General features: G+C 52.0%; 9 protein-coding genes across 9 annotated transcripts; 5 read left to right on the top strand and 4 right to left on the bottom strand.

Moving 5' to 3' along the window:
• Positions 1 to 289: 289 nt before the first annotated feature.
• BD324DRAFT_638236 (glutamate synthase) lies at positions 290 to 7,638 on the top strand. Its single transcript, XM_022017091.1, has 7 exons — positions 290 to 640; positions 703 to 1,108; positions 1,163 to 2,755; positions 2,798 to 3,083; positions 3,130 to 6,098; positions 6,149 to 6,908; positions 6,970 to 7,638. The coding sequence occupies exons 1-7, from the start codon at positions 538 to 540 to the stop codon at positions 7,240 to 7,242; spliced, it is 6,390 nt and encodes a 2,129-aa protein (XP_021868348.1). The 5' UTR covers positions 290 to 537; the 3' UTR covers positions 7,243 to 7,638.
• BD324DRAFT_638238 (FYVE zinc finger-domain-containing protein) lies at positions 7,622 to 11,030 on the top strand. The gene is made up of 8 exons (XM_022017092.1): positions 7,622 to 9,184; positions 9,237 to 9,480; positions 9,533 to 9,596; positions 9,647 to 10,096; positions 10,149 to 10,277; positions 10,325 to 10,526; positions 10,577 to 10,743; positions 10,803 to 11,030. The coding sequence occupies exons 1-8, from the start codon at positions 7,856 to 7,858 to the stop codon at positions 10,915 to 10,917; spliced, it is 2,700 nt and encodes an 899-aa protein (XP_021868349.1). The 5' UTR covers positions 7,622 to 7,855; the 3' UTR covers positions 10,918 to 11,030.
• Positions 11,020 to 13,274, bottom strand: BD324DRAFT_638240 (hypothetical protein). Its single transcript, XM_022017093.1, has 4 exons — positions 12,976 to 13,274; positions 12,567 to 12,922; positions 12,431 to 12,515; positions 11,020 to 12,378 (listed from the first exon to the last, which is right to left on the bottom strand). The coding sequence occupies exons 1-4, from the start codon at positions 13,214 to 13,216 to the stop codon at positions 11,168 to 11,170; spliced, it is 1,893 nt and encodes a 630-aa protein (XP_021868350.1). The 5' UTR covers positions 13,217 to 13,274; the 3' UTR covers positions 11,020 to 11,167.
• A 328-nt stretch (positions 13,275 to 13,602) lies between these two features.
• Positions 13,603 to 15,335, top strand: BD324DRAFT_584158 (DHS-like NAD/FAD-binding domain-containing protein; the record flags this gene model as incomplete). Its single annotated transcript, XM_022013661.1, has 9 exons — positions 13,603 to 13,776; positions 13,840 to 14,153; positions 14,205 to 14,289; positions 14,331 to 14,406; positions 14,448 to 14,473; positions 14,542 to 14,766; positions 14,822 to 14,954; positions 15,009 to 15,076; positions 15,132 to 15,335. 9 exons carry the CDS (start codon positions 13,603 to 13,605, stop codon positions 15,333 to 15,335), a joined length of 1,305 nt encoding a protein of 434 aa, XP_021868351.1.
• A 378-nt stretch (positions 15,336 to 15,713) lies between these two features.
• BD324DRAFT_584220 (putative S-adenosylmethionine-dependent methyltransferase) lies at positions 15,714 to 17,170 on the bottom strand (the record flags this gene model as incomplete). Its single annotated transcript, XM_022013670.1, has 9 exons — positions 15,714 to 15,806; positions 15,860 to 16,102; positions 16,153 to 16,359; positions 16,403 to 16,504; positions 16,557 to 16,589; positions 16,647 to 16,713; positions 16,754 to 16,814; positions 16,868 to 16,959; positions 17,016 to 17,170. The coding sequence occupies 9 exons, from the start codon at positions 17,168 to 17,170 to the stop codon at positions 15,714 to 15,716; spliced, it is 1,053 nt and encodes a 350-aa protein (XP_021868352.1).
• Positions 17,171 to 17,375: 205 nt separating this feature from the next.
• BD324DRAFT_638249 (hypothetical protein) lies at positions 17,376 to 19,047 on the top strand. The gene is made up of 9 exons (XM_022017094.1): positions 17,376 to 17,552; positions 17,609 to 17,822; positions 17,873 to 18,165; positions 18,225 to 18,407; positions 18,460 to 18,465; positions 18,514 to 18,594; positions 18,648 to 18,689; positions 18,744 to 18,900; positions 18,948 to 19,047. The coding sequence occupies exons 1-9, from the start codon at positions 17,442 to 17,444 to the stop codon at positions 19,001 to 19,003; spliced, it is 1,143 nt and encodes a 380-aa protein (XP_021868353.1). The 5' UTR covers positions 17,376 to 17,441; the 3' UTR covers positions 19,004 to 19,047.
• BD324DRAFT_638251 (oxidoreductase-like protein) lies at positions 19,048 to 20,020 on the bottom strand. Its single transcript, XM_022017095.1, has 3 exons — positions 19,497 to 20,020; positions 19,221 to 19,437; positions 19,048 to 19,173 (listed from the first exon to the last, which is right to left on the bottom strand). The coding sequence occupies exons 1-3, from the start codon at positions 19,891 to 19,893 to the stop codon at positions 19,116 to 19,118; spliced, it is 672 nt and encodes a 223-aa protein (XP_021868354.1). The 5' UTR covers positions 19,894 to 20,020; the 3' UTR covers positions 19,048 to 19,115.
• A 196-nt stretch (positions 20,021 to 20,216) lies between these two features.
• Positions 20,217 to 21,534, top strand: BD324DRAFT_643713 (putative homoserine dehydrogenase; the record flags this gene model as incomplete). The annotated part of the gene is made up of 5 exons (XM_022017566.1): positions 20,217 to 20,849; positions 20,909 to 21,207; positions 21,254 to 21,325; positions 21,382 to 21,451; positions 21,490 to 21,534. 5 exons carry the CDS (start codon positions 20,217 to 20,219, stop codon positions 21,532 to 21,534), a joined length of 1,119 nt encoding a protein of 372 aa, XP_021868355.1.
• A 203-nt stretch (positions 21,535 to 21,737) lies between these two features.
• BD324DRAFT_584345 (mitochondrion protein) lies at positions 21,738 to 23,222 on the bottom strand (the record flags this gene model as incomplete). The annotated part of the gene is made up of 10 exons (XM_022013680.1): positions 21,738 to 21,871; positions 21,924 to 22,030; positions 22,087 to 22,251; positions 22,307 to 22,451; positions 22,502 to 22,559; positions 22,612 to 22,689; positions 22,740 to 22,746; positions 22,801 to 22,885; positions 22,937 to 23,116; positions 23,183 to 23,222. 10 exons carry the CDS (start codon positions 23,220 to 23,222, stop codon positions 21,738 to 21,740), a joined length of 999 nt encoding a protein of 332 aa, XP_021868356.1.
• Between the last annotated feature and the right edge of the window lie 15 nt (positions 23,223 to 23,237).

Genomic DNA, 23,237 nt, shown 5'->3' on the forward strand with positions numbered 1-23,237 from the left:
GCTCTAACGACACTTGGAGATGAGCAGCAGTCAGTTGACTGACGCTGGAGTGCCCCATCTAACTATATATATCCTCTAGCCAGCTGATCACCCTCCAGGTCACAGCTGATAATATCGCTGTGATCTGATTGGTCCATCCACTTTCCAGTGTGCTTTTAGGCTTATCTAAAAACTCAAAAATGAACTCTATTGGTTGAACCGGAATCAAAAACACTCGGTGAATTTCGGACAACCGCGGATTCGATTCGATTGTAGCCAAGAACGAGGGGGAGGGAAAAAGTTGGGTTAGCCATCCTCTTTCACCATCTCACATCTCTCTCTCTCTTACTCTTGGAACCTGCTTATACTGTCCGCTTGATCATTATACAGGATATCTATAGTCCAGAGGGGACCGCCAGTTCACTCACTGTACACAAAGATTCACAACGGGGGCGATCCCCCCTAGCTCGAAAATTGGGACTGATTGCCCACCTATCCCCCCCACTCGCGATCGAACTATAGACCAAATCACCCGCCCTTACTGGGATCATTGACATAATGTGTGGAGTAGGTTTCATCTGTCATATCAAAGGTCGGGCCTCGCACAAGATCGTCAGCGATGCGAGGAACATTCTGTGTAATATGACCCATCGAGGAGCTAGTGAGTCACCTTTTGGACAGCTCAGCAGAATAACACATTATACTGACGCATCCCTTTTGCAGCCGGTGCTGATGCTCGAGACGGTGACGGTGCAGGCGTCATGACCGGTATTCCACACGACTTCTTCGTCAGGGAATGTGGACATTCGTTTGACGCTTCCCTTCCCGCTGAAGGTCATTATGCCGTGGGAAACTTGTTCTTCTCCCCTGAAAAGTACGCCTCCCAGCAAATGACCTTTGAATCGCTCGCAAAGACGCTCGAACTCCGCGTCCTCGGTTGGAGAGAGGTCCCCACCGATAACACTATCCTTGGACCTGCTAGCAAGAGCAAGGAGCCGAGAATCTTCCAACCGTTCGTCGTCTTGGCAAATCACTACGGCCCAGGTCAGGAGAGTCAAGATGGGGCTTTCGACGAAAAGTTCTTCCTCAGACAACTCTACGTCTTGCGAAAGCAGGCGACCTCAAAGATGTAAGTCACCATTCTTCCCCTCGAAGCTGGTCATACTCGCTCACTCCCGTCCAGTGGACTCGCCAACCAATTCTACATATGCTCCCTCACCCCTTCGAATATTGTGTACAAAGGCCAACTTTCCCCAGTCCAAGTCTACAACTATTACCACGACCTCAACCACGTCCTCTACGCGTCCCACTTTGCCCTTGTCCACTCTCGATTCTCCACCAACACTTTCCCTTCTTGGGACCGAGCTCAGCCAATGCGATGGGCAGCTCACAATGGAGAAATCAACACTGTCCGAGGAAACAAGAACTGGATGAAGTCAAGAGAGGGACACCTCAAGTCGGAGCACTTTGCCGACGAGCTCCCGTTGCTCTACCCCATCGTTGAGGACGGAGGTTCCGATTCCGCAGCTTTCGATAATGTCCTTGAATTGCTCGTCGTCAATGGCGTCTTGACTCTGCCCGAAGCTGTCATGTTGATGGTGCCCGAGGCGTGGCAAAACAACGATCTGATGGAGCCGGAGAAGAAGGCATTCTACCAGTGGGCATCTAGCTTGATGGAGCCTTGGGATGGTCCTGCTCTCTTCACCTTCTCCGACGGACGATATTGCGGTGCTAACTTGGACCGAAATGGTCTGCGACCGTGCAGATACGTCGTCACCTCGGACGACCTCATGGTCTGCGCCTCTGAAGTAGGAACCATCTTCCTCGAGCCAGAGAGAATCGTGCAAAAGGGTCGACTCAAGCCTGGTCGTATGCTGTTGGTCGACACCAAGGAGGGTCGAATTGTCGACGATCGAGAACTCAAGATGAAAACTGCCAAGCGACAGCCGTTCGCAGCTTGGATCGAGTCCAAGATCATGAGGTTGCCCGATGTTGTCAGAAGAGTCAAGCGACACGAAGACTTGGCCATTCACTTGGACGACGAGCCATTGTCAACGGATCCTAAATTGCTTGCCTACGGCTACACAATTGAGCAACTCAACATGCTCATGTTGCCAATGGTTCAAGAAGGCCACGAAGCCCTTGGATCCATGGGTAACGACGCTGCCCTTGCTTGCATGTCATCTGCCCCCAGAACCCTCTACGACTATTTCCGACAATTATTCGCCCAAGTCACCAACCCGCCCATTGATCCCATTCGAGAATCCATCGTCATGTCCCTCGAGACAATGGTCGGCAGGGAGGGTAACTTGCTCGAGATGAATGCTCAGCAGTGTCATCGTCTGCAGCTCAAGACGCCCATTCTCACCATCGAAGAGATGAACGCCATGAAGCACTTTTCAGTGTCTCACGCAGACTGGACGTCTATTACCCTTGATTTGACTTTCGACAAGGCCGAGGGTCTTCCCGGGTACCGAAATGCCCTCAACAGGGTCAGACAAGAAGCTCTGAATGCCGTCGAAGCAGGATTCAAGATCATCATTCTTTCCGACCGAAACACTGGACCCAACCGGGTGGCCTTGTCTGCCATCTTGGCAACTGGAGGTGTTCATCACTTCCTCGTAGGACAAAAGAAGAGAGCAGACGTTGCTATCATGGTCGAAACGGGTGAAGCTCGTGAAGTCCACCACATGTGTGTATTGGTCGGATACGGTGCCGATGCCATCTGCCCATGGTTGATCATGGAGTTGATCGGCAAGGTAGTCAAAGAGGGATTGTGAGTTTCGTACCGCGTTATCCACGCTGACGTCGTGCTCAGGGCCAAGGATGGCCAATCTGCCGAGAAGCTTGTAGCCAACTACATGAAGGCTACTGATGAGGGAATGCTCAAGGTTCTCTCCAAGATGGGCGTCTCGACGCTTGCATCGTACAAGGGCGCTCAGCTTTTCGAGATTCTGGGTTTGCACGAGGAGGTCGTTGCAGAATGCTTCGTCGGAACAGCATCTCGAGTTCAAGGAGCCACCTTCGACCTCCTTGCTATGGATGCCTTCGAATTCCACGAGCGAGCTTGGCCCTCGCGAGACATCATCACGGTACCGGGAATGGTGAGTGAACGCGGGGGAGCGAGCGGCCTAGATTGACGTTATTCAGCCTGAGAGCGGAGAATACCACTACCGCCAAGGATCTGAGATGCGAGTCAACGATCCCGTCTCCGTCGCGCAGCTCCAGGATGCCGTGCGACAGAAGAACCAGAACGCATACGATGCATACTCACGCAACTCTCGCGAGGCCATTAAGCGTGGCACTTTGCGAGGTCTCCTTGACTTTGACTTTGACAAGGGACAATCTGTCCCCATTGAGCAGGTCGAACCTTGGAACGAGATTGTCCGACGATGTGTCACAGGAGCCATGTCTTATGGATCGATTTCGATGGAGGCGCACACTGCCTTGGCTATCGCCATGAACCGTCTGGGCGGAAAGTCCAACACTGGTGAAGGTGGTGAAGATGCCGAAAGATCTATTCCTATCCCTGGACCCGGTGCTGATTCCGACAACGGTCCTTTCACCCACGCCATGGAGCTCAAGCCCGTCTGGGACTCACGACGATCCGCCATCAAGCAAGTTGCCTCTGGTCGATTCGGTGTCACCTCCAACTATCTTGCCGACTCTGACGAGCTTCAGATCAAGATGGCGCAGGGTGCCAAGCCTGGTGAGGGAGGTGAGCTGCCAGGTCACAAAGTGTCGGCCTCCATCGGTCGGACTCGTCACTCTACTCCTGGTGTTACGCTGGTTTCCCCACCTCCTCACCACGACATTTACTCGATTGAAGATCTCAAGCAATTGATCTACGATCTCAAGTCATCCAACCCAAGATCCCGAGTCTCTGTCAAGCTCGTCTCAGAAGTTGGCGTGGGCATCGTCGCTTCTGGTGTTGCCAAGGCCAAAGCGGATCACATTACCATTTCAGGACACGACGGTGGTACTGGTGCTGCCAAGTGGACCTCGATCAAGTATGCTGGACTTCCATGGGAATTGGGACTCGCCGAGACTCACCAAACGCTTGTCCTGAACAACCTGCGTGGACGAGTTACCGTCCAGACCGATGGGCAGATCCGAACGGGTCGAGATATTGCCATTGCCACGCTTCTCGGTGCGGAAGAATGGGGCTTCGCCACGACTCCCCTGATCGCCATGGGTTGTATCATGATGAAGGCGTGTCACAAGAACACTTGTCCTGTTGGTATCGCCACTCAGGACCCAGCGCTCCGTGCCAAATTCGCCGGTCAACCCGAACAAGTGATCAACTTTTTCTACTACGTGATCGAAGAGTTGCGAGCTATCATGGCCAAGCTTGGATTCAGAACCATCAATGAGATGGTTGGACGATCCGAAATGCTCCGTGTGGATGACAGTTTGAGGACGCCCAAGACTCAACATCTCGATCTGTCGCCCATCATGAAGCCTGCTCACTTGATGCGGCCCGATGCCGCTACTTACCGTATCCGATCTCAGGACCACAAGCTTTATGTCCGACTTGACAACAAGTTTATCGACGAGGCCGAGCCAGCCTTGCAGAAGGGTCTTCCTGTCGAGATCGACTGTGATGTCGTGAACACGGACCGAGCTCTTGGTACCACATTGTCTTACCGAGTGTCCAAGCAGTACGGTGAAGCTGGTCTTCCCAGAGACACAATCCACATCAACATGCGTGGATCGGCTGGTCAATCTCTCGGTGCTTTCTTGGCACCTGGTATCACCATCGAGCTTGAAGGTGATGCCAACGACTACGTCGGCAAAGGGTTGTCTGGTGGTCGATTGATCGTCTACCCGCCGAAGTCCAGTCCGTTCAAGGCCGAAGAGAACATCATCATTGGAAACGTCTGCTTCTTTGGTGCCACTTCCGGTCACGCCTTTATCCGAGGTATCGCAGCGGAACGATTCGCGGTGCGAAACTCGGGAGCCAACTGTGTGGTGGAAGGAGTCGGCGATCACGGTTGTGAATACATGACTGGGGGACGTGTTGTCGTTCTTGGATTGACTGGACGAAACTTTGCGGCTGGAATGTCCGGTGGTATCGCGTACGTCTTGGACATGGCTCACAGCTTTGCTCCGAAAGTCAACAAGGGTACTGTGGAACTTGGCCCGGTCAACAACCCTCAAGAGATCGCCGAGCTTCGATCAATGATTGAGGACCACCGACACTTCACCGGATCAGAAATCGCCGACAGGATCCTCAAGAACTTCCACCGATTCCTTCCTATGTTTGTCCGTGTCATGCCTCTGGATTACAAGCGAGTCTTGGATCAAGAGGCTGAACGAGTCGCCGAAGAGAAGAAGAGGCAATCGGTCATCGATCTCATTCCGTCTCAGACTGCTTCTCAGGTCGACCTCGTTGCTACTGGCTTTGATCCCACGCTTCCACGAGACGCCAACGGTCATGGAGCATCTAGTCCCGAGCTTGTCACACCTACTGGCTCGCCCAAGAAGACTGAGCCTACAATTGTGGACGTTGAAGACGCCATGGTCGATGAGGGAACCACCAAGGAACGCATGGCCAAGTTGGACAAGACTCGTGGATTTATGAAGTACAAGCGACTCAATGAGGCTTACAGACCACCTAGAAAGAGGGTCAAGGACTGGAAGGAGATTTCTGGTCGATTGAACGAAAAGGAGCTCAAATACCAGTCTGCCCGGTGCATGGACTGTGGAATTCCCTTCTGTCAATCGGACACTGGATGTCCCATCGCCAACGTCATTCCTAAGTGGAACACTATGGTCTTCGAAGAACGATGGTTGGACGCTCTGAACAGGTTGCTGAAGACGAACAATTTCCCAGAGTTCACCGGTCGAGTCTGCCCTGCTCCTTGTGAGAGCGCGTGTGTCCTCGGTATCAACGAAGCTCCTGTCGGAATCAAGTCGATCGAATGTGCCATTATTGATAAAGGCTTTGAGATGGGATGGATGGTACCCAAACCTCCTCAGCACCGTACCGGCAAAAAGGTCGCCATCATTGGATCTGGGCCTGCTGGTCTTGCCGCTGCTGATCAACTCAACAAGGCTGGCCACTTGATCACTGTCTACGAGCGCGCTGACCGAATTGGAGGTCTGCTCATGTACGGGTAAGTCAGAGGCGGGCATGAGAGGATCTTGGGCTAACGTTTCGATGTAGTATTCCCAATATGAAGCTTGACAAGGCTGTCGTGCAGCGACGAACCGACCTCATGGCTGCTGAAGGCATCAAATTCATCACTGGCGCTCATGTCGGTGTCAATACCGATGCCGCACAGATCAGGTCGGAGAACGATGCTGTCATTGTTGCGACTGGTGCCACATGGCCCCGTGACCTCAAACTGCCGAACCGAGAAACCGATGGCATCCACTTCGCCATGGACTTCCTGCAGCCCAACACCAAGAGCTTGCTTGACTCTAACCACGAGGACGGGTCGTTCATCTCAGCCCGAGGCAAGGACGTCATTGTGATCGGTGGTGGAGATACCGGAAACGACTGTATCGGAACCAGTGTTCGACATGGAGCCAAATCCGTTACCAACTTTGAACTCTTGCCTGAACCTCCAGCCCAACGAGCTGTCAACAACCCCTGGCCTCAATTCGCCCGAGTCAAGAAGACTGACTATGGTCATTCCGAAGTCATGGCCAACTTTGGAGGCAAGGATCCTCGACAGTACTGCATCTCTACCAAGAAATTCGTTCTTGATGATGAGGGCAAACTGAAAGGATTGGACACTGTCTTAGTCGAATGGACCGAAGTCGGTGGCAAGTGGAGCATGGAGGAAGTCAAGGGCAGTGAAAAGTTCTACCCAGGTCAATTGGTCCTGCTCGCGCTCGGATTCTTGGGACCTCAAAACGAGTGTATCAAGGCTCTGGCTTTGGAGCAGGACCCAAGGTCGAACATCAAGACCCCGCGAGGTGTGAGTGCGAATGGGATACAATACTCGTGGAGAAAGGATTATTCACTGACAGGTATATCAGCGATTCTCGACCAACGTGGACGGAGTGTTCGCCTCGGGAGACTGCCATACTGGTCAGTCCCTCGTCGTCCATGGTATTCGAGAGGGTCGACAATGCGCCGAAGAGGTCGATGCCTGGCTCGAAGGATCTACCCGACTGCCATTCCAAGGTGGTATTCCTAAACGATCATGGGTCGCTCCGAAGATTTCCAAGGGTCTGATTGAGCCAGTGCCGGAATTGATCAAGGACGGTGCGAGCGTCGATACGACAGAGCAAGTTTCGGTCGCTGCGTAGACCGCGGTGGGCTCGGCAGAACGTGTGTTACAATTACGACACGCTGAGGAAAAGGAAAAAGACCTCGAGGGACGAATGATGGTGTACGGACACGACTTCACGGATCTAGAGTGATGATAAGAAGAAAGGAACAATGTACGGCGATGTCGACTCCCCACCCAATCTCTGGAATTCATAATGTCGAAACATCCTGGATCGAAAGCACAAGTGTTGTCCTATCGGTTCTTTTCAATCAAAAGTGCTCTTATAAAGAGGGGAAATGCGGGGTTAGACAGAGGAGCATCATCATCTGTGTATGAGGTTTCACAGTATATACATCGATTTTGTCAGAACGTCTTATAGATGGGGTAGAATGAGATTTCATTTCCAACAATGTATGCAATGGGTTGCTCGCTGCTCACTTACAGGAGAGAACATGTTCCCCAAATTTGATGGGGGAAGGTCGCCAGCGGGACTCGCAAAATCTGCCGCCTTCTTATATTAAACGCCACTACGTAATTGAACCTGCCCTCAAACCCACCTCACTCGCCCGGGACTCGTCTTTTTACTTGATACTCGGTCATCTCCTTCTTCACAACATGGCCTCCATGAGGACAGCGGGGACGACCTCAACATGACATCCTCTGTGGCTGGTCCATCTAGGCCTGGAGTGACAGGAAGCACAGCTGGCAGTGCTGGCGCTGTGGGAGTGTCGAATGGGTCTTATGAAGGAGGCGTGGTCGCACCTCGACGTCGAGCTTTTGGCGCTCAAGCTCAAGCCAGAGGGCACGTCGTATCACCTACAAACTCTACATTGACCTTGTCTTCTGCTTCCACTGTCCCTGTACCACCAGTACCCCCTCCAAAGCCTAATAATGGTCGACCTTCATCTCAAAGCTCATCCGCATCGTCCATCCGATCTCCTACTCCGGCAGCGGCAGCGGCAGTAGGAGGAGTAGGAAGCGGTGGTCTTCAAATACCTTCTACGTCCTCTGCCTCTGCGCTGCCTTCCTCACCGCCAGATCAATACGATGTCACGGGGATGAGTCCTTTTGGAGCAGGCTCAAGCCATCGACGTTCCGCTAGTTTCACAGTCGATGGCGTGAACAAGGCTCAAGCTTGGTTATCCACCTGGGCGCCAAGGGGTGAAGGCAGAGGAAGAGCCTTTGTCAACAGTACCTTGAATGGAGTGGCGGGTGTCGCGAGTCAAGTAGGACAAGAACTTCATGGAGCCTTTGGCAACTTTCATGTGGGAAGTCCTAGCGCGTCAGCAGGAGGGTCTACCGCTCCTCCTGGTCAACTTCCAGGTCAACAGCGTGGACCGAGTCCAAGTTCTAGTGCTTCCCCTCCGCCTTTACTCCAGACCTCCTCGTCGGATCTTGGGACCTCACCTTCTGACCCAATGGTAGCTCGATCTCCTCCTGGTCCTACGCATACTTCCTCTACACCCACTATTCCAACTACCAAAAGGGTTTTACAGCCCGCCAATATGTCCCGTCTAGGTACTTCTTCACCTGCTTCACCTCCACCTCCGGGATCCAATGGATATATCTTGAGACCATCCATGTCAAATCCCTCTTCATCTTCGACACTCCCATCTATCAACCATCCCCAACCGTCCCTCGCTGTCCATGGACGTTCTCACCTCAATCCAAATCCTCAGATCAGGGCGAACTCATCCGGGAGCAATCTCTTACATGGCAGGACATCAAGTTTCGGAGCACACAGTCCTGGCAGTCCTAGTGCTGTCTATGGAGCGGGTTCAGGTGGTCTCACAAGGTCCGATTCCCAGATTACAGGCGGATTATCCATGACTGGAAAGGGGGTCGGAATGCCTTATAAGATTGGATTTCAGCCGGCAGGAGTAAGATATGACAGGACCGAAGAGTATTTCACGGAACGCAAGACTCTATGTGAAGAGAGAGAGAAGGATGAAGGCAGGTTAGGTCGGCGATGGGTCAAGGTGGGTTCACACCCTCTCATCCCATGTCTGCACAGTGCCAACTCACGATTAGCTTGTCGATTTACATTTCAATCCGACCACTGCTCCCCCGGAGATGGCTCCGGGGACTGCTCCGACGCTGCCGCGGTCCGGGTCATCCACGTTCTCCTTGTCTTCAGTATCCGACAAGAGGCGCTCTTTGATGTCTATCGATGGAGCTCTGGACGCGCTGAGAGGTCCCAAAGAGGTTTGGAAGGGCGTCAAGAACAATCTCGATCCGAGGGGTGGTCCCGCAGCGGAAGATATCCGCAAGCGAGGTGAGTTGAGTCTGATAACAAGATGTTGGCGAACCTGACGATCGACTCTCAGCCGCCGAGCAGACTATTGTCAAGTGGCAGGACGATGCAGAGGCTAAGAAATGCTTCATTTGCCTGTGAATAATTCCAACGTTGGCAAGGCTCGCAGCAGCTGATCGATTTTTAGGTCGTCATTCTCTCTGTCTAATCGCAAGCATCATTGTCGACTGTGTGGCCGTGTCGTTTGTTCCCTTCAACCGACTCCGCCCGCCCTTTTAGCAGTCCAGTCCCAACTATCTGGTCAGCCAGCTACGCTCACGTCGCCCATTCCATCATTACCACCCGGCATGCGGAAGGAGAAGTGTTCCTTATTATTAGTCGCCGACTGGAAGACTGGTCGGGGTGAAGAGGTGGATGAGGGCTTTGTAGGGTGGATGAAGATCAAGGACAAGGAATCGAGTCAGAACGGGAGTCCAGTATCTGAGAGGCGAGGCAGCATCAACTCCATTCGCACCGCGTCTTCAAGTTCGACATCACCGAGAAAATTCAATGGAAACGGTGGACCTGTCCCGCAACAGCCAAAAGAAGTACAGATAAAGGGTGTGAGAGTCTGCCGAGAGTGCTGGGGCACCGTCTCGTAAGTCGCCATCGTTTGGGGAAGAACGAATCGTCCTCTGACTCTTGCTCAGGCGCAAGCAACGTATAGCCGATCGTGAACGCGTTTCTGGATTTTCCCGAGTCTACAAAGCCCTGAGGAGCTTGCAATCGGACATTGAGGATCTCATTCCAGATTTTGAGGAGCACATGGGGATTTTGTCGTGAGTGGGCTGTTTTTAGCCTGGATCTAATATTACCCCGTTTACAGTTCTGGAGACGAGTCTGCAGAGCCGGGCAAACAAGTGATCAAACTTCACAAGCAGCTTCTCGACCTCCTGGCTCAGTACGAACACTTGTCCAAGCGACTGTCTGGTGCTCCAAGTGAAGAAGGTTCCTCACAGTCAACTGTTCAGTCAGCGATCGCGAGGAGTTCGGCAACTTTTCTGGCTATGCAAATGGTAAAACTGCAGGTGAGCGAGTCGTTATGAAAACTCTTTAGACTGGGCTGAGCTTTTTACAGGCCTTGCCACGATATCAAAAGCGGATCGCGGAGCGAAAACGACAAGACCTCAATGCTGCAATTGTACAGACTACTTTGACAGACTTGAACGGGAATGGGCAGCCGAACGGGGTCAATGATCCCGCTCTGATGCTTCAACCACTGTTGGAGCAAGAAGCTCAACTAGAGTGAGTTTTGATTTCGCCCAGAATACCGCCTGGCGCCGGAGACTCACGTCCTGTGCCAGGGTCATGATTGCCGATGCTCATGCTCAACGCAAGTATGAAGATGGAAAAGCGCTGTCTCAGGCCTTGACAGATATCAAAGCGGAAATCACGAGGATAACCCTCAGCGCCATATAGTGTGTGTGTGTTTGAACGGAATCGAAGATCCAATCTTTGGGCTTTATAGGTTAGGTTGTATTGTATTGAGTCATTGATCAAGAATGTAATGGTTCTGCTTTGGTGATGAAAACAGTACATCAAGAGACTACATGATTGGGAAACTGACTCTATGACTGTATACTGTATATACGTATGTGTATATATTGGGATCCACAAGTACTGTGTGACAACAACATGGGCCAAGAACGCGGTGTGGAGACGAATTTGACTAGACATACGAACTGCATTTTGAGACCTTGTCCGAGTCATCGGACGCATCACCGTCATCCTCGACTGCTGCTTCCCGTACATGTGCAGGCGCTGATTGATTCCGGCCGCCAGACGCATTCCTGTCACTCGATTGCTGCACCAAAAAGGGATTATCCATCCTTCCCTGTGGGTATTCGGGCATCCTCATCCGATTAACGTATCGCATATCATAATGAAAACCGGGATAGAAGGTCGCTTGATTTGCTTCGGGAAACATAAGGACGGCAGGCCAAGCTGAAGGACTTCCTTGATCATAGTGCATTATGGGTGGTTGACAGTGCATCGTGGCGGCAAGATGCTGCTGGTATTGCATTTCTGCGAGTTCCGCTTGGGCGATCGAATCTTGGAAAGCTGCATATCCTTCTCGGATGTTCGTAGCATGTCCCCCGCTGAGGTTGATCTGAGGTACTTGACCATGGTTCTCATGGTAGAAACTTTGCTGTTCTTCGGGGTACGCGAGGTGCAGCGGAGGCTGCAGCTCCGAAGACCTATACATTTCCGGGTGAAGCACAGGCTGATAGGCTGGAGATTGTGCGTATTGAGCCGAATGAGGCTGAGCCTGTTGGCGGGAGGTCTGCCACATCGAGTACATGGGTCGGGATGAGGAGCTGCTTGTGGCCACCTGTGCATGATGGGGCGATCCTGAGGAGGGTCCTCGGGAGTATGGTCCTGGTATAATAGAGATAAGCGCATCGCCGATGTATGGTCCCGATTGGGATCTTGGCGCGTGCTGAATATCAGATGCTACCTGCGGTGGACGTAGGGGTGTGGCGGGCCTGTGAAGATAGGCTCGGTTATCAACTGACTGAGGCTGACCGGGTGTAGAGTGAGAGAGAGGGCGTGGAGTGGAGTAGACGATGGAACAGCCTGGATGATGACAGGTGTCTAGGCCAGGAGTTCTTTGAAACGGCCGCGCGGGACCTCTAGGCTGGTAAGGGGAAGCCATTGAGGCGGATGAGAAGCTCGGCCAGCTTGGTGAGCCTGTGATGCCAGGTGAAGGAAGGTGGTGCTCGTTGATGAAGCTCTGAATCGAACGATCGTGTGCTGAGCAGGATTCCGAAGGATCGGGACGTTGACGACTGTGACTGTGGGAAATGCTGAGAGGAACGGGGGCATGTGCGAAGTAGTCACTGCTGATTTGCGGTCGTGTGGAAGGCCCCGGCTCATTGCCTGACAAGCACATCAGTCAAGCCTTGTGTCAGTGCACCACTGTCGTACTCACCTTTGACGATCTCTCCATTGCTTCTCAAACCTCCTTCTTTTCTCCTGTCGGCGGCTACTTGTACTCGAGCACTTTCGAGCGGAAGCTGAAGGTTGATCTCAGCTTGGCCGGGTCGCAAAGATAGAGACAAACTCACTGTAAGCCTTTGTTCTGGTTTGATGAACACTTGTGGATGATTCGCACGTTCAAGGGCCTCTCGGGCTGCAATGGACTCTGAGGATCCGCTGACAACACTCTTTCGACGCTTCCTTGGCGGTTCCTCGTCATCACTTTGCGACTCTTGCTTCGCTCTCGATGCCGCCTCATGCGCTCGCCAAGGAGGAGGACGAGGTGGGAACCTACTCCTCCCCCTGTACGCCATTTGTTTCTGGCGACGACCACCGTATGCTTTGACGGTTTCTCGTACGACAGTACCTAACTGAGTTTTGGGATCGACTTTGGGTTTCACGATTTCTGCTTGGGCTCGACGCTTCATCTTTCTCTCTTCTCGACCTGAAATCCTTCGTCAGATCGTGTTGGCGGGAAGGGGGATAGAGAAGTCTCACGCAGCGCATCTTCTTGGTCCAGTGGAAACATTTCCAGACTGGAGCGTTTTGGAGAGTGATAACTTCTCGGTGTCGGTGCACGCATGCCTCCTTCCTCAACTTCATCCACTTTTGCTTCTTCGACTCCAGCAGTGGCAAAGTCAGCTTGGTATGGTGTGATGGATCGTAGGTATCGAGTAATTTGGCCAGCCGGGTCATTCTCCTGAGGAGCTATACGATGGATGGGTGGCTTGGGTGACATGTTGATCGTTCAGCATAATTTGTCAAGGTCCAAGAGATGGTGGGTTGGAATGGATGCGATGAGGAATGCAACGTTCGAGGCAAAAGAAATCAGTCGCACCAAATGGAATTACGTCAACCCCTCCTAGCTTCGGGAGATGATCGCCCGAGTTGAAATACCCGGCTAAGAATCCATTCTAACGTTGCACGACTGGGACCTCTTGAACACTTGTGGTGGATCACAATGGAGCGAGGCGAAGAATCAGCCCCGGCTATCGAGCCTTCGGAGAGCTATCAGATAGATAGCGACGAATTTGAATCAGACGAAGATAAAGAAAACGTCACGGATGAGCTTTATAATAGTGTGATCGAGGAAGGTGAGCTGGATGAGGGGGAACAATGCGTCTGATGCACCTTTCTGCAGCTGAACATGGGTTTTCTGAGGAGCAAGTAGCTGAGTTGACGACAAAGCTCAAGGAGAGAGGTCTGGTCAATTTCCTCCGAGATTACCTTACGCCGACTGAACCTGATGCACCTCAACCATCTCTTCGTAAATTGCTCTTGAGCTTTGGTTTCTTCCCGGTGAGCAGAAGTTGACCGCTCCCATCTTGGGTTGAGTTCGACTGACATTCGAAACCTTTATAGCCCTCTCACCTCCTGCATACCACCTCCAATGTTGCCTGGCTGCCCTACGCAAAGCTCGCACTCTCCCGCATGCTGCGGCATCGGCAAAAACTCCTGCATATCAACACTGTCCAAGATGCCGTGAACCTACTACGAGACGCCAAAAAGGTCATCGTACTGTCAGGTGCAGGGATCTCCACTTCCTGCGGGATACCAGACTTCAGATCGGCGAGTGGACTATACGCTCAGCTACAAGCGGAAGGAAAGTACGACCTGGATGAGCCTCAGGACATGTTTGACATCCGAGTCTTCCGGGAGCGACCGGAAATCTTCTAGTGAGTCCAGACTGCGTGGTGGGAAGCAGTAGATTGGACTGAAAGTCGAAGCTCCTTCGCCAAGCAGATTTACCCGAGTAACTTTACACCTAGCCCGTGTCATCGATGGATCAGATCATTAGAGGACAGAGGCATCGTGAGTCGTTGGAGCACCTGCACACTCTGACTTTGATACAGCTTTTGCGCAACTATACCCAAAACATAGATACTTTAGAGTCTAGCGCTGGAGTGAAGCGCGTCTTACAGTGCCATGGTGATTGTCTCATTCGTGCATCCAATAGCTCATCTCTTCAGGCTCTTTCTCCACGGCCTCCTGCCTCGTACGTAAAAACATTGGGCTACCGAGCTCAGTCAATGCCGACGACTGATCTTGCTCGCCCGCCTTTAGAGGTGCAAAACGCGCGTGCCGGGCAAGACTATCGAGCCTTACATCATGTCGCAGCAAATACCATTTTGCGGTACATGCCGTCAAGCCAGAGATGTTGAGATCGCTGCTCGGCAAGAACGAAAAGAGGCAAAGAAAAGGGGCAAGGGGAAAGGCAAAGTAAAAGCGACAGAATGGGACGACGACTCGGACAGCAGTGAAATCTCAGAATGGGGGGCGGAGAGCCGGGTATTATCAAAGTGGGTGGAATGGACCGGCGTGAATTCGAGTTGATGCCTTGCAGCCTGACATAGTGTTCTTCGGACAAGCTCTTGATTCGGAATTTGACGAGCTGCTCTTCTTGGATCGAGATGAGGTGGATCTACTAGTAATCATCGGGACGAGCCTCAAAGTGGCACCGGTGGCGGAGGTTTTGAGTCAGTCGTTGCGCATTGCAGGCGAGATTTCTTCCCGCTGACAATGAGGAGCAGCTCACATTCCTCATTCTGTGCCTCAAATATTCATCAATCTCACACCTGTCAACCATGTCAAGCCAGACGTGAGTGCGCTGTGTATGGGTCACCCGAACCACTGTGGCTCATCCACTACTGCAGATATGTCTCATCGGCGATGCAGACAGCATCGTTACTTACCTGTCTCACCAGCTGGGCTGGGACTTACCTCCCCCCACAGCGGTTCTCCATTCTCCAAAAGCCGATGGCAAGCCAGACGTGCAGCATGATGCGATAAGATTACCTACGAGAGAACCCCTCGATCCGGAGGATGTCGCTTGGATCAGTGGATCAGAAGATCTGTAGGTGCTTCGAGCGCAGTCTTTGGTATCCCAGCTGAATCGGAAGCAGCGCTCATATTCATCTGCTGACTTCAAAAGCTGATTTGGCCGCCCGTGGTGATGCACAAATACGCCTGGATCAGACCTCTATGCGCCTACCAGGTTCCGATGGTTCGGATGACGATACACCTTCCACTGGCTCGGCCGAGGACTCTCCTGAAAATGAACAGGATGAACCACCTGAAGATGGCAATTCAGAAGATGGTGCATCGCAGCATGGCGATTCCGAATCTACGTCTGGCGCCTCAGACGACCATCGTCCGGCCAAAAAGACACGACTTGGGGATCCCCCATGAAGCTCTTGATAAGATCATCCACACCCTATCAATGCATTGTAGAGCGATCAAGTTTTAGGCGCATCGTCTTCGGCTCTCTTCCTCGCTTTGACTTGCATCCATATTCTGAACATTTGCAGCTTGAGCTTTCGGTTGACGATCTAGCGAGCTGCATTAGAAACGCCACAGGCAGATGCCGGCTGATGCTCCTCACCATTCGCCGGTCTTCACCCAGCTGAGTGATCTCAAACATCTCTTGCATCGCTCCATCTTCTGAAGGCCTCTTCAACAGCCGTGTGAGATCGTCTTGGTCAAAGTAGTACACTCTCGTTCCGTCTCCGCGAATGTACAGGTTCGGCACGTTTGGGTCCAAGAGTCTGTCCTTTTTGATGCGTAGTTGAGTAAGGTCGTGTCTGCCATAATCGCGCAACAGCAGCAGACCACCGGGCTTGAGAGCCTAGGATGGGTTGAGCGCTCTCCACGATGTAGCGCAAACGGCTGTCTCACAGTGTACAGATTATGTATCGCTCTCTCCCATTCTGATGGATGGAGAGCCGACAAGACGTAGATGACAGTCAGGACGTCAACGCTTCCAGGCTCTATACCATCGGGAAGGCCATAAGGGGAGGTTGAAGACGGTTCCGAAGTGATGTCCCACACTGAGGCTCTAATCTTGCCTTTGCCATGGTCAGGACAGGGGAACATTGGATTGTTCTGAGGACAGTCGTCAGTATGCGTGATCTCTTTGCGATCTCACTTTCACCACTTCGACAGCCGTGGAAGAATAGTCTGTAGCGTAGACTTCTAGTTCCGGATTCTCGTTGTACTTCATGAGGGTGAAGATACTGTTCCCCGCGCCCTGGCCAGGAGAGTGAACCGAGCGTCCTCGGGCACAAGTAGAATCGACTCACACAGCCTACTTCCAGGACAACTTTAGGACCAGCCTGCGACAAGACGTGGGTCAGCTTGACTTGGAGGACATTTTGCAACTCTGAGCTCACATTTGCTTCGCTACATTCTATCAATTCGGGAAACTCTGATCGAAGCCATGACCGGTCTTTGAAGAACCTGCAACTGTAAGAACTTGGCCCACCCAGTTGTAGCTCACTGATCTTTGTGATTGGCGTAAAATGCATTCCAGTATCTCTCTGGGTCCTCATTGTAGGCGTCTAAGATATCGTCAGAATCATGAGCAAACAGAGTCTGCGCGAGAGCGACATACCCCTTTTATCCTGCGCTACTGGATTGGCCAGCTGCCTTTCAATCGCTTCAGCGGCTCGAGTTTGAAAATCCGCAGGAAGCTCTACGTGGTCCCTAGTATGATGGTGAGCTCTATTAGATCTAGCAAGACCTGTTCTGATCACTCTCACCATGTGTTATGCTCCCATACATCTTGATCCTCACCCAATGTCCTTGCGCCAAAAGTCACTCCGACTGGCGGACCATTCGGCTTGACCCATTTGTCTGCTGCTGACACCGTCGGGCGAGAAGGTCCAGCTTCTAGAGACGACTGAGACGCTTCCATCATGGATCTGCTGGCCGTATTGAGCTGTCTGATGACTCTAGTCAGTCTACTCGCCATCAGACCCCTTGTGCTCGTCGTCGAACAGCCATCAGCGATGCAAAATTATTTCTTTGAGGGATCGGAATTGGTCGGCCGGGAATGACCGAACAGCCAAAACAGCCCAGAAGAGGGGGGACGGACGAAAATCATCTCCTGTGACTTACATTGCATCAGTCCTGCATCTTCACTTCTACGGTCCTCACACTTCCACACTCCAATCTCGAGTCTCAAAATGCTGGCATCCGTCCGGGCCTCCAGCAGTTCTGCTTTAAGGGCAGCTGTCAATGCCTCTCGCACCAACATACCCATGCGAACCATGGCTACTGTTCTCGATGACGCCAGAGTGAGTGTCACGTTTGAATTACTGTAGCAGCCTGTTGACTCGCATGCAATGGCTAGCTGCCTTCAAAAATCGGAGGCAAGTACACTGTCACATTGATCCCTGGAGACGGTATTGGGAAGGAAGTCGCCGATTCCGTCAAGGAGATTTTCGAGTCTATCAAAGTGCCAGTCGAGTGGGAGCAATATGACGTTTCTGGAGAGACCACCGGAGGAGATGATTTGTTCAGGCAGGCTATGGAGTCACTGAAGAGGAACAAAGTTGGACTCAAGGGTGAGCTGATGCACCTTTGCCTTACAGTCACAGGTCTAATGCGTTTTCAGGAATTCTCTACACCCCCATCGACCAGACCGGTCACAACTCGTGGAATGTGGCCATGAGACAGACTTTGGACATCTATGCCTCAGTCGTGGTCTGCAAGACTCTTCCTGGATTCCCAACTCGACACAAGGATGTCGACTTTGCGATCATCAGAGAGAACACGGAGGGAGAGTACTCTGGTCTGGAGCACCAGAGTTTCCCAGGCGTGGTAGAGAGTTTGAAGGTGTCCACCAGGGCTAAGGCGGAGAGAATCGCAAGGTTCGCCTTTGACTTTGCCATCAAAAACAACCGAAAGGTGAGCCGACGAGTTCTCACTCGTGGCGAAATCATTAGGTTTGCTCACCTTCATCGCAGAAAGTCACCTGTATTCACAAAGCCAACATTATGAAGCTTGGTGATGGTCTCTTCCTTAACACCTGCAAGCGGGTTGCCGAGAAGGAGTACGGACACACTGGCATTCAGTTCGACAGTATGATCGTCGACAACACTGCCATGCAGCTCGTTTCGAAACCTCAGCAGTTCGATGTCATGGTCATGGTGAGTTTAGCTCTTTACAAGGTACAAGATGATGGAGCTGATTTTGCCTCAGCCAAATGTGAGAATCTCTCGTGATACATGAACCTTAAGTCTGACCTTATTCTAGCTCTACGGATCCATCGTCGGTAACGTCGGTGCTGCCCTCGTCGGAGGCCCAGGAATTGTGCCTGGATGCAACTTCGGCAGAGTCAGTGCAAAGGCTAATCGAATCACAATACCTCAGAACTGACGGGCCAACAGGAATACGCTCTCTTTGAACCAGGTTGCAGACACGTTGGAAAGGTGAGGCTGAGACCTCTTCTACCGCCCGCCGCCATCAGCTGACGTGTTGGATAGGATATTATGGGAACCGCCAAAGCCAACCCAAGTGCCTTGATCCTGTCCGCAACCATGATGTTGCGACACCTCGGACTCGACACCCAGGCTAACCTCATTGCTGATGCTGTTTACCAAGTCATCGCTGAGGGCAAGGTCAGGACACCAGACATGAAGGGTGAGAAGCATTGTCGATGCACGAACTCTACGCTGACAAATCGACAGGAACAAATTCCACCAACGACATGACGAAAGCTATTATTGACAAGGTGACTGCTTAGATGGTGTTTGGATGGGTTCATGATATCTCCTTGATGCATTCAATTGTCTATTAGAGCGATGATGATGGTGATACAGTGTGACAACAGTGAGGCTTAGATCGGATATACAAAGCTATAAAGCTGCACCGTTGCCTGTTGGTGCTTGCTTCTTCCGAAGCTTCATTTCCAGTCTGATCGCGGAATTAGCATCGTCTGCGGTCTGATGCAAGATACTCACGCAAGGAATGCAGACATACTCGGGTCCACGACTTCTTCCTCCACGGCGACTCGGCCAGACCCCGTCTCGCTCGGCCGGACTGCTTGGGGCCAGTCGGACGGAGGGACTGACTTAGCTTCGAGCTTGCTTCTCGTCTCTCTGACAGCTTCATTGTACGCTTCGAGCTCTTCGGCATAGATATCGTACACGCAATAAGCACAACCAGACATGCAGCATTCTGAAGAAGGAGAAGGTCGCATCAGAGTCTTTTCTTCACTAAGTCAGGAGCAACCTAACCTTCTTCGCCCGGTCTGCGAGGTTTGACTGGGACGTGAATACCCTCAATCGTGATGCCTTCAGAAGTAGAGGAGGAAATCTCCTGAGCTACAATTGGCGGCACGCTTTTCATCGCTGGTATGGGTGCTTGCCATCGCGTTGAGGCGTCCTTCGGGATCTCCTGTAATGACGTTCCTGCCGGAACTGTCGATGCCGTCTCGAAGATATCTGTCCCAGCGATAGGAGGCCTCACAGAAGCTCTATACCTGCTATACACATCCAGTGACCCCCTGTGTTTGGATCGGTCTGCCCGTGGCGTCCAGTGAAACCCCGCTGAGGGGCCATTAAGCCATGGCGAACCGATAGGACGGGGGGAAACGAGAAAGCGTTCCAGGCGCGTAAGATGCGGTAGACCCATCAGAGCGCATCTTCCAGTCGAGACTCGAGAAGCACCGGAGCGATGTATCAAGTTGCCGAGTCACATACACCGCGGCATAGCCTTCCCCTCTGTCAGAGGTCTCGCATTGACGATATAGAGTGCAGAGAATGTAGCGCAGAGATTGTAGCAAATTTCCGACGAGTCCGAAATGACACCGAAAAATGTTCAGTTGGATGATCCATTGTACCGTTATCGTCATACCTCGTCTTCGTGAGCTGCGCCGCCAACCTACCTGATCAAAGCTTTTGGAAGTGACCTCTGTGCCCTTGGCATAGCGATCTCTTTCTCACCTCACATTCATCATGTCCGTCATTCTGAGGCCTGTTCCGGTTGCTCTCATTGGACTCGGAGGAGTGGGTCGTGCTATTCTCACCCAACTTTTATCGCCACCATTGTCGTCTCGATTCCAGCTCATACTCATCGCCAACTCTCGGCTGTCTCTCTCTTTACCTCTTCCTGCATCACCAATCACCCCAAACAACTACTTGCCGATACTCGAAGCTCACGGTACACAGCTCGATATTCCCTCCGTCATTTCAGTCCTTTCAACCCATCCAGACGCTCCTGGTATCTTGATAGACGCAACAGGCTCTGATGTCGTCCCTGCTCTCTATTCTCAAATCTTGTCGATGGGCGTTCACTTAGTCACACCCAACAAAAAGGGCTTCTCGGGCTCCTTAGAGCTCTACAGCCGCATTCAAAGTGCAAGCTTTCCGCACGGAAATGCCTTGGTTTACGGCGAGAGTACAGTTGGCGCTGGACTTCCGATCCTGTCGACACTCAAAGATCTGATTGCTACTGGAGATGAAGTGGAGAAGATTGAGGGAGTCTTTTCTGGGACTTTAAGCTACATCTTTAACGAATTCAGCAAGGTTGGAGGGGGAGACGTCAAGTTTTCGGAGGTCGTCAAAATCGCAAAGGACAAGGGTTACACTGTGAGAAAAATCTCATAGCTCATGACCCATCTCAGATCTTGACTGACATGGGCCAACAGGAGCCCGATCCTCGTGATGATTTGTCGGGCACGGATGTGGCTCGAAAACTCACCATACTGTCCCGACTGATCCCGTCGTCTGCTCCATTACCCGAAGGCTATGCCTCTGTCCCGACTCAGTCGCTTGTACCAGACGTGTTGGCGGACGCAAGCTCAAAGGAAGACTATCTCTCCCGTCTGGAAGAAGGCGATGCGTACTTCTCGAACTTGAGGGAGGAAGCCGCGAAAGAAGGCAAGGTCGTGCGTTATGTCGGAGTCATCGATTTGAAGGCTGGCAAAGTCGAAGCCAAGCTGGAGAGGCACGTCACCCCGAGAGCGAGGCGTCTAGTTCTGACAGACCATCAGGTATCCTCATGACCATGCTTTCGCTACTGCTTTGCAGGGATCTGACAACATCATCTCATTCCACACCAAGCGGTGAGTCCGGGATCAATCACACAGGTTTCTAGCCGCAGGCTGAGAACACCCTACAGATACTCTCCCAGACCCCTAATTATCCAAGGCGCTGGCGCTGGTGCCGACGTGACTGCCATGGGATGTACTGTGAGTCTGCACCTGGATAGATGTCTGACTGAGATCAGTCTGATCTGGTCAAAATACACGAACGAATTGCTCGCCGAATCTGAGCGCTAGAGCAGCATAATATTTCTGGTTAAGCACCTATAGACTACCATCGACAGATCATGCATGGCAATTTCGAGTCATGTGTGAGCTCTTGAAGATAGACTGGTGCGAGCTGCTCGACAACTTCCGGATTTACAGGTCAGGTGCCTCTGTAGAACAGCTGGGAGCCAGGGCATGGTTATATTCATCGATCCTAGGGGATGATCTATAAGCCCTTATTAAAGTATACGGGTCCAGTTTCGGAGTGAAAGCGCTCCTCTAGCTTCTTGGGTTCAGTCTGCGCGGTCTGTGGGAAATAAGCGATGGCTGGTGGCAGGAAGACTCCGAGGGCCACTCCGACTGAGAGCAGGAAAGTTAGCACATAGTCTTTGGGGACTTCGGCACAACTGACTCAGGGTGAGATTCGTGATGTTGGAGATAAGTTTTCCCCTTGGCCCGCCAAACACTCCACGTCTCTCCAGCATGGTCATGAGTAAAGGCGGAATGACAAGTGTCGGCCTGAGTGAAAAGATGGTTAGTAGCTGGAGGGGGTCCACAAAAGACGACGCGCTTACATGTTCGTCATGACTCGACTTGCAGCAGATTGCATGACGGCCATTTGGCCAGCTTTTGGACTCTTTCCAAGATCATCCTTCTGCTCCAGACCCGACTCTGGGTCTTTGTGAAGCTTGAATACGCTCACTCCGTCTCGCATTTCTTTCCATCTGATACATGAGATACTGCAAAAAGATCAGCACAGCGTGTAGAGAATGGATCAGCTCGATCGACACCCACTTCACTATTCCAGCGCTTGCCACGGATACGAAAGGCACCAGTCGACCAACAATATCTTTAGTGGCATGTGATAGAGGGAGATGAGGGACGACTCGAGTGAGAGCGACAGTAATGAGTACGGATGTTGCAGTGGCGGCGGCATACGCTGATAGGTCGTGAGTCCTTGTTGGATTTGTTCCCCGTTTCCCTGCTCACCGGTGCCGATCTCTGTAGGCGTCATTTGAATGGATTTGTTCGCATTGCTGAAGTTCACCTGTAGCCAGGATCAGATGCTAAATGGCCTGCGTGAATCCCGGAGTACTGACTGCTACGTTCAGAGTCTGGTTCGCCCACTGCCAGAAAATGACGCTTTTCAAGCTCGGATTTGGCATGAGCATACCGGCCTATGCACTGGTCAGATTGCCTTGACGTACGGTCGGCATTTGTAACTCACACATATACTGAGGAATGTCAGAATACAGGCATCACGCGCTCATGTCTGTTACCACACTCACATTAGATTGGTGGGTACAAATGCAGACATTCTGAACGGGAGAGGGACGGGTTTGCCAGTATCAGGATGAATGGACGAATTGACCACTGCGATAGGTCAGTAATGCTAAATCTTTCCACCGTGTACATCCGCCTCACGTTGTTTCGCATGGTCATATTGTTCCTTCACCTTTCCATTGACCCAGAGAGCCTTTGGACTACGCTCCTTAATCAACCCCTCATACTTCTGGACATCGGCTTGAGCTTGAGCGAGTTGCTGCGAGGACGCAAGAAGGGTCAAGGGGGAAGTAGAGGAGTAAAAGTATCGCAGTCTTCCAGCTGTAGGATGTCAGCACAGGCTACCACAGGTTGGGCTGAAAACAGCTGTAGAGGATATAGACATACCATAGGTGGATAAGTCAAAACGAGGTTTAGCTATCGTCATGTTAGCCTACAGCGT

The sequence above is a fragment of the Kockovaella imperatae genome (genome assembly GCF_002102565.1).
Source record: "Kockovaella imperatae strain NRRL Y-17943 chromosome Unknown BD324scaffold_16, whole genome shotgun sequence".
NCBI classification, from domain to species: domain Eukaryota; kingdom Fungi; phylum Basidiomycota; class Tremellomycetes; order Tremellales; family Cuniculitremaceae; genus Kockovaella; species Kockovaella imperatae.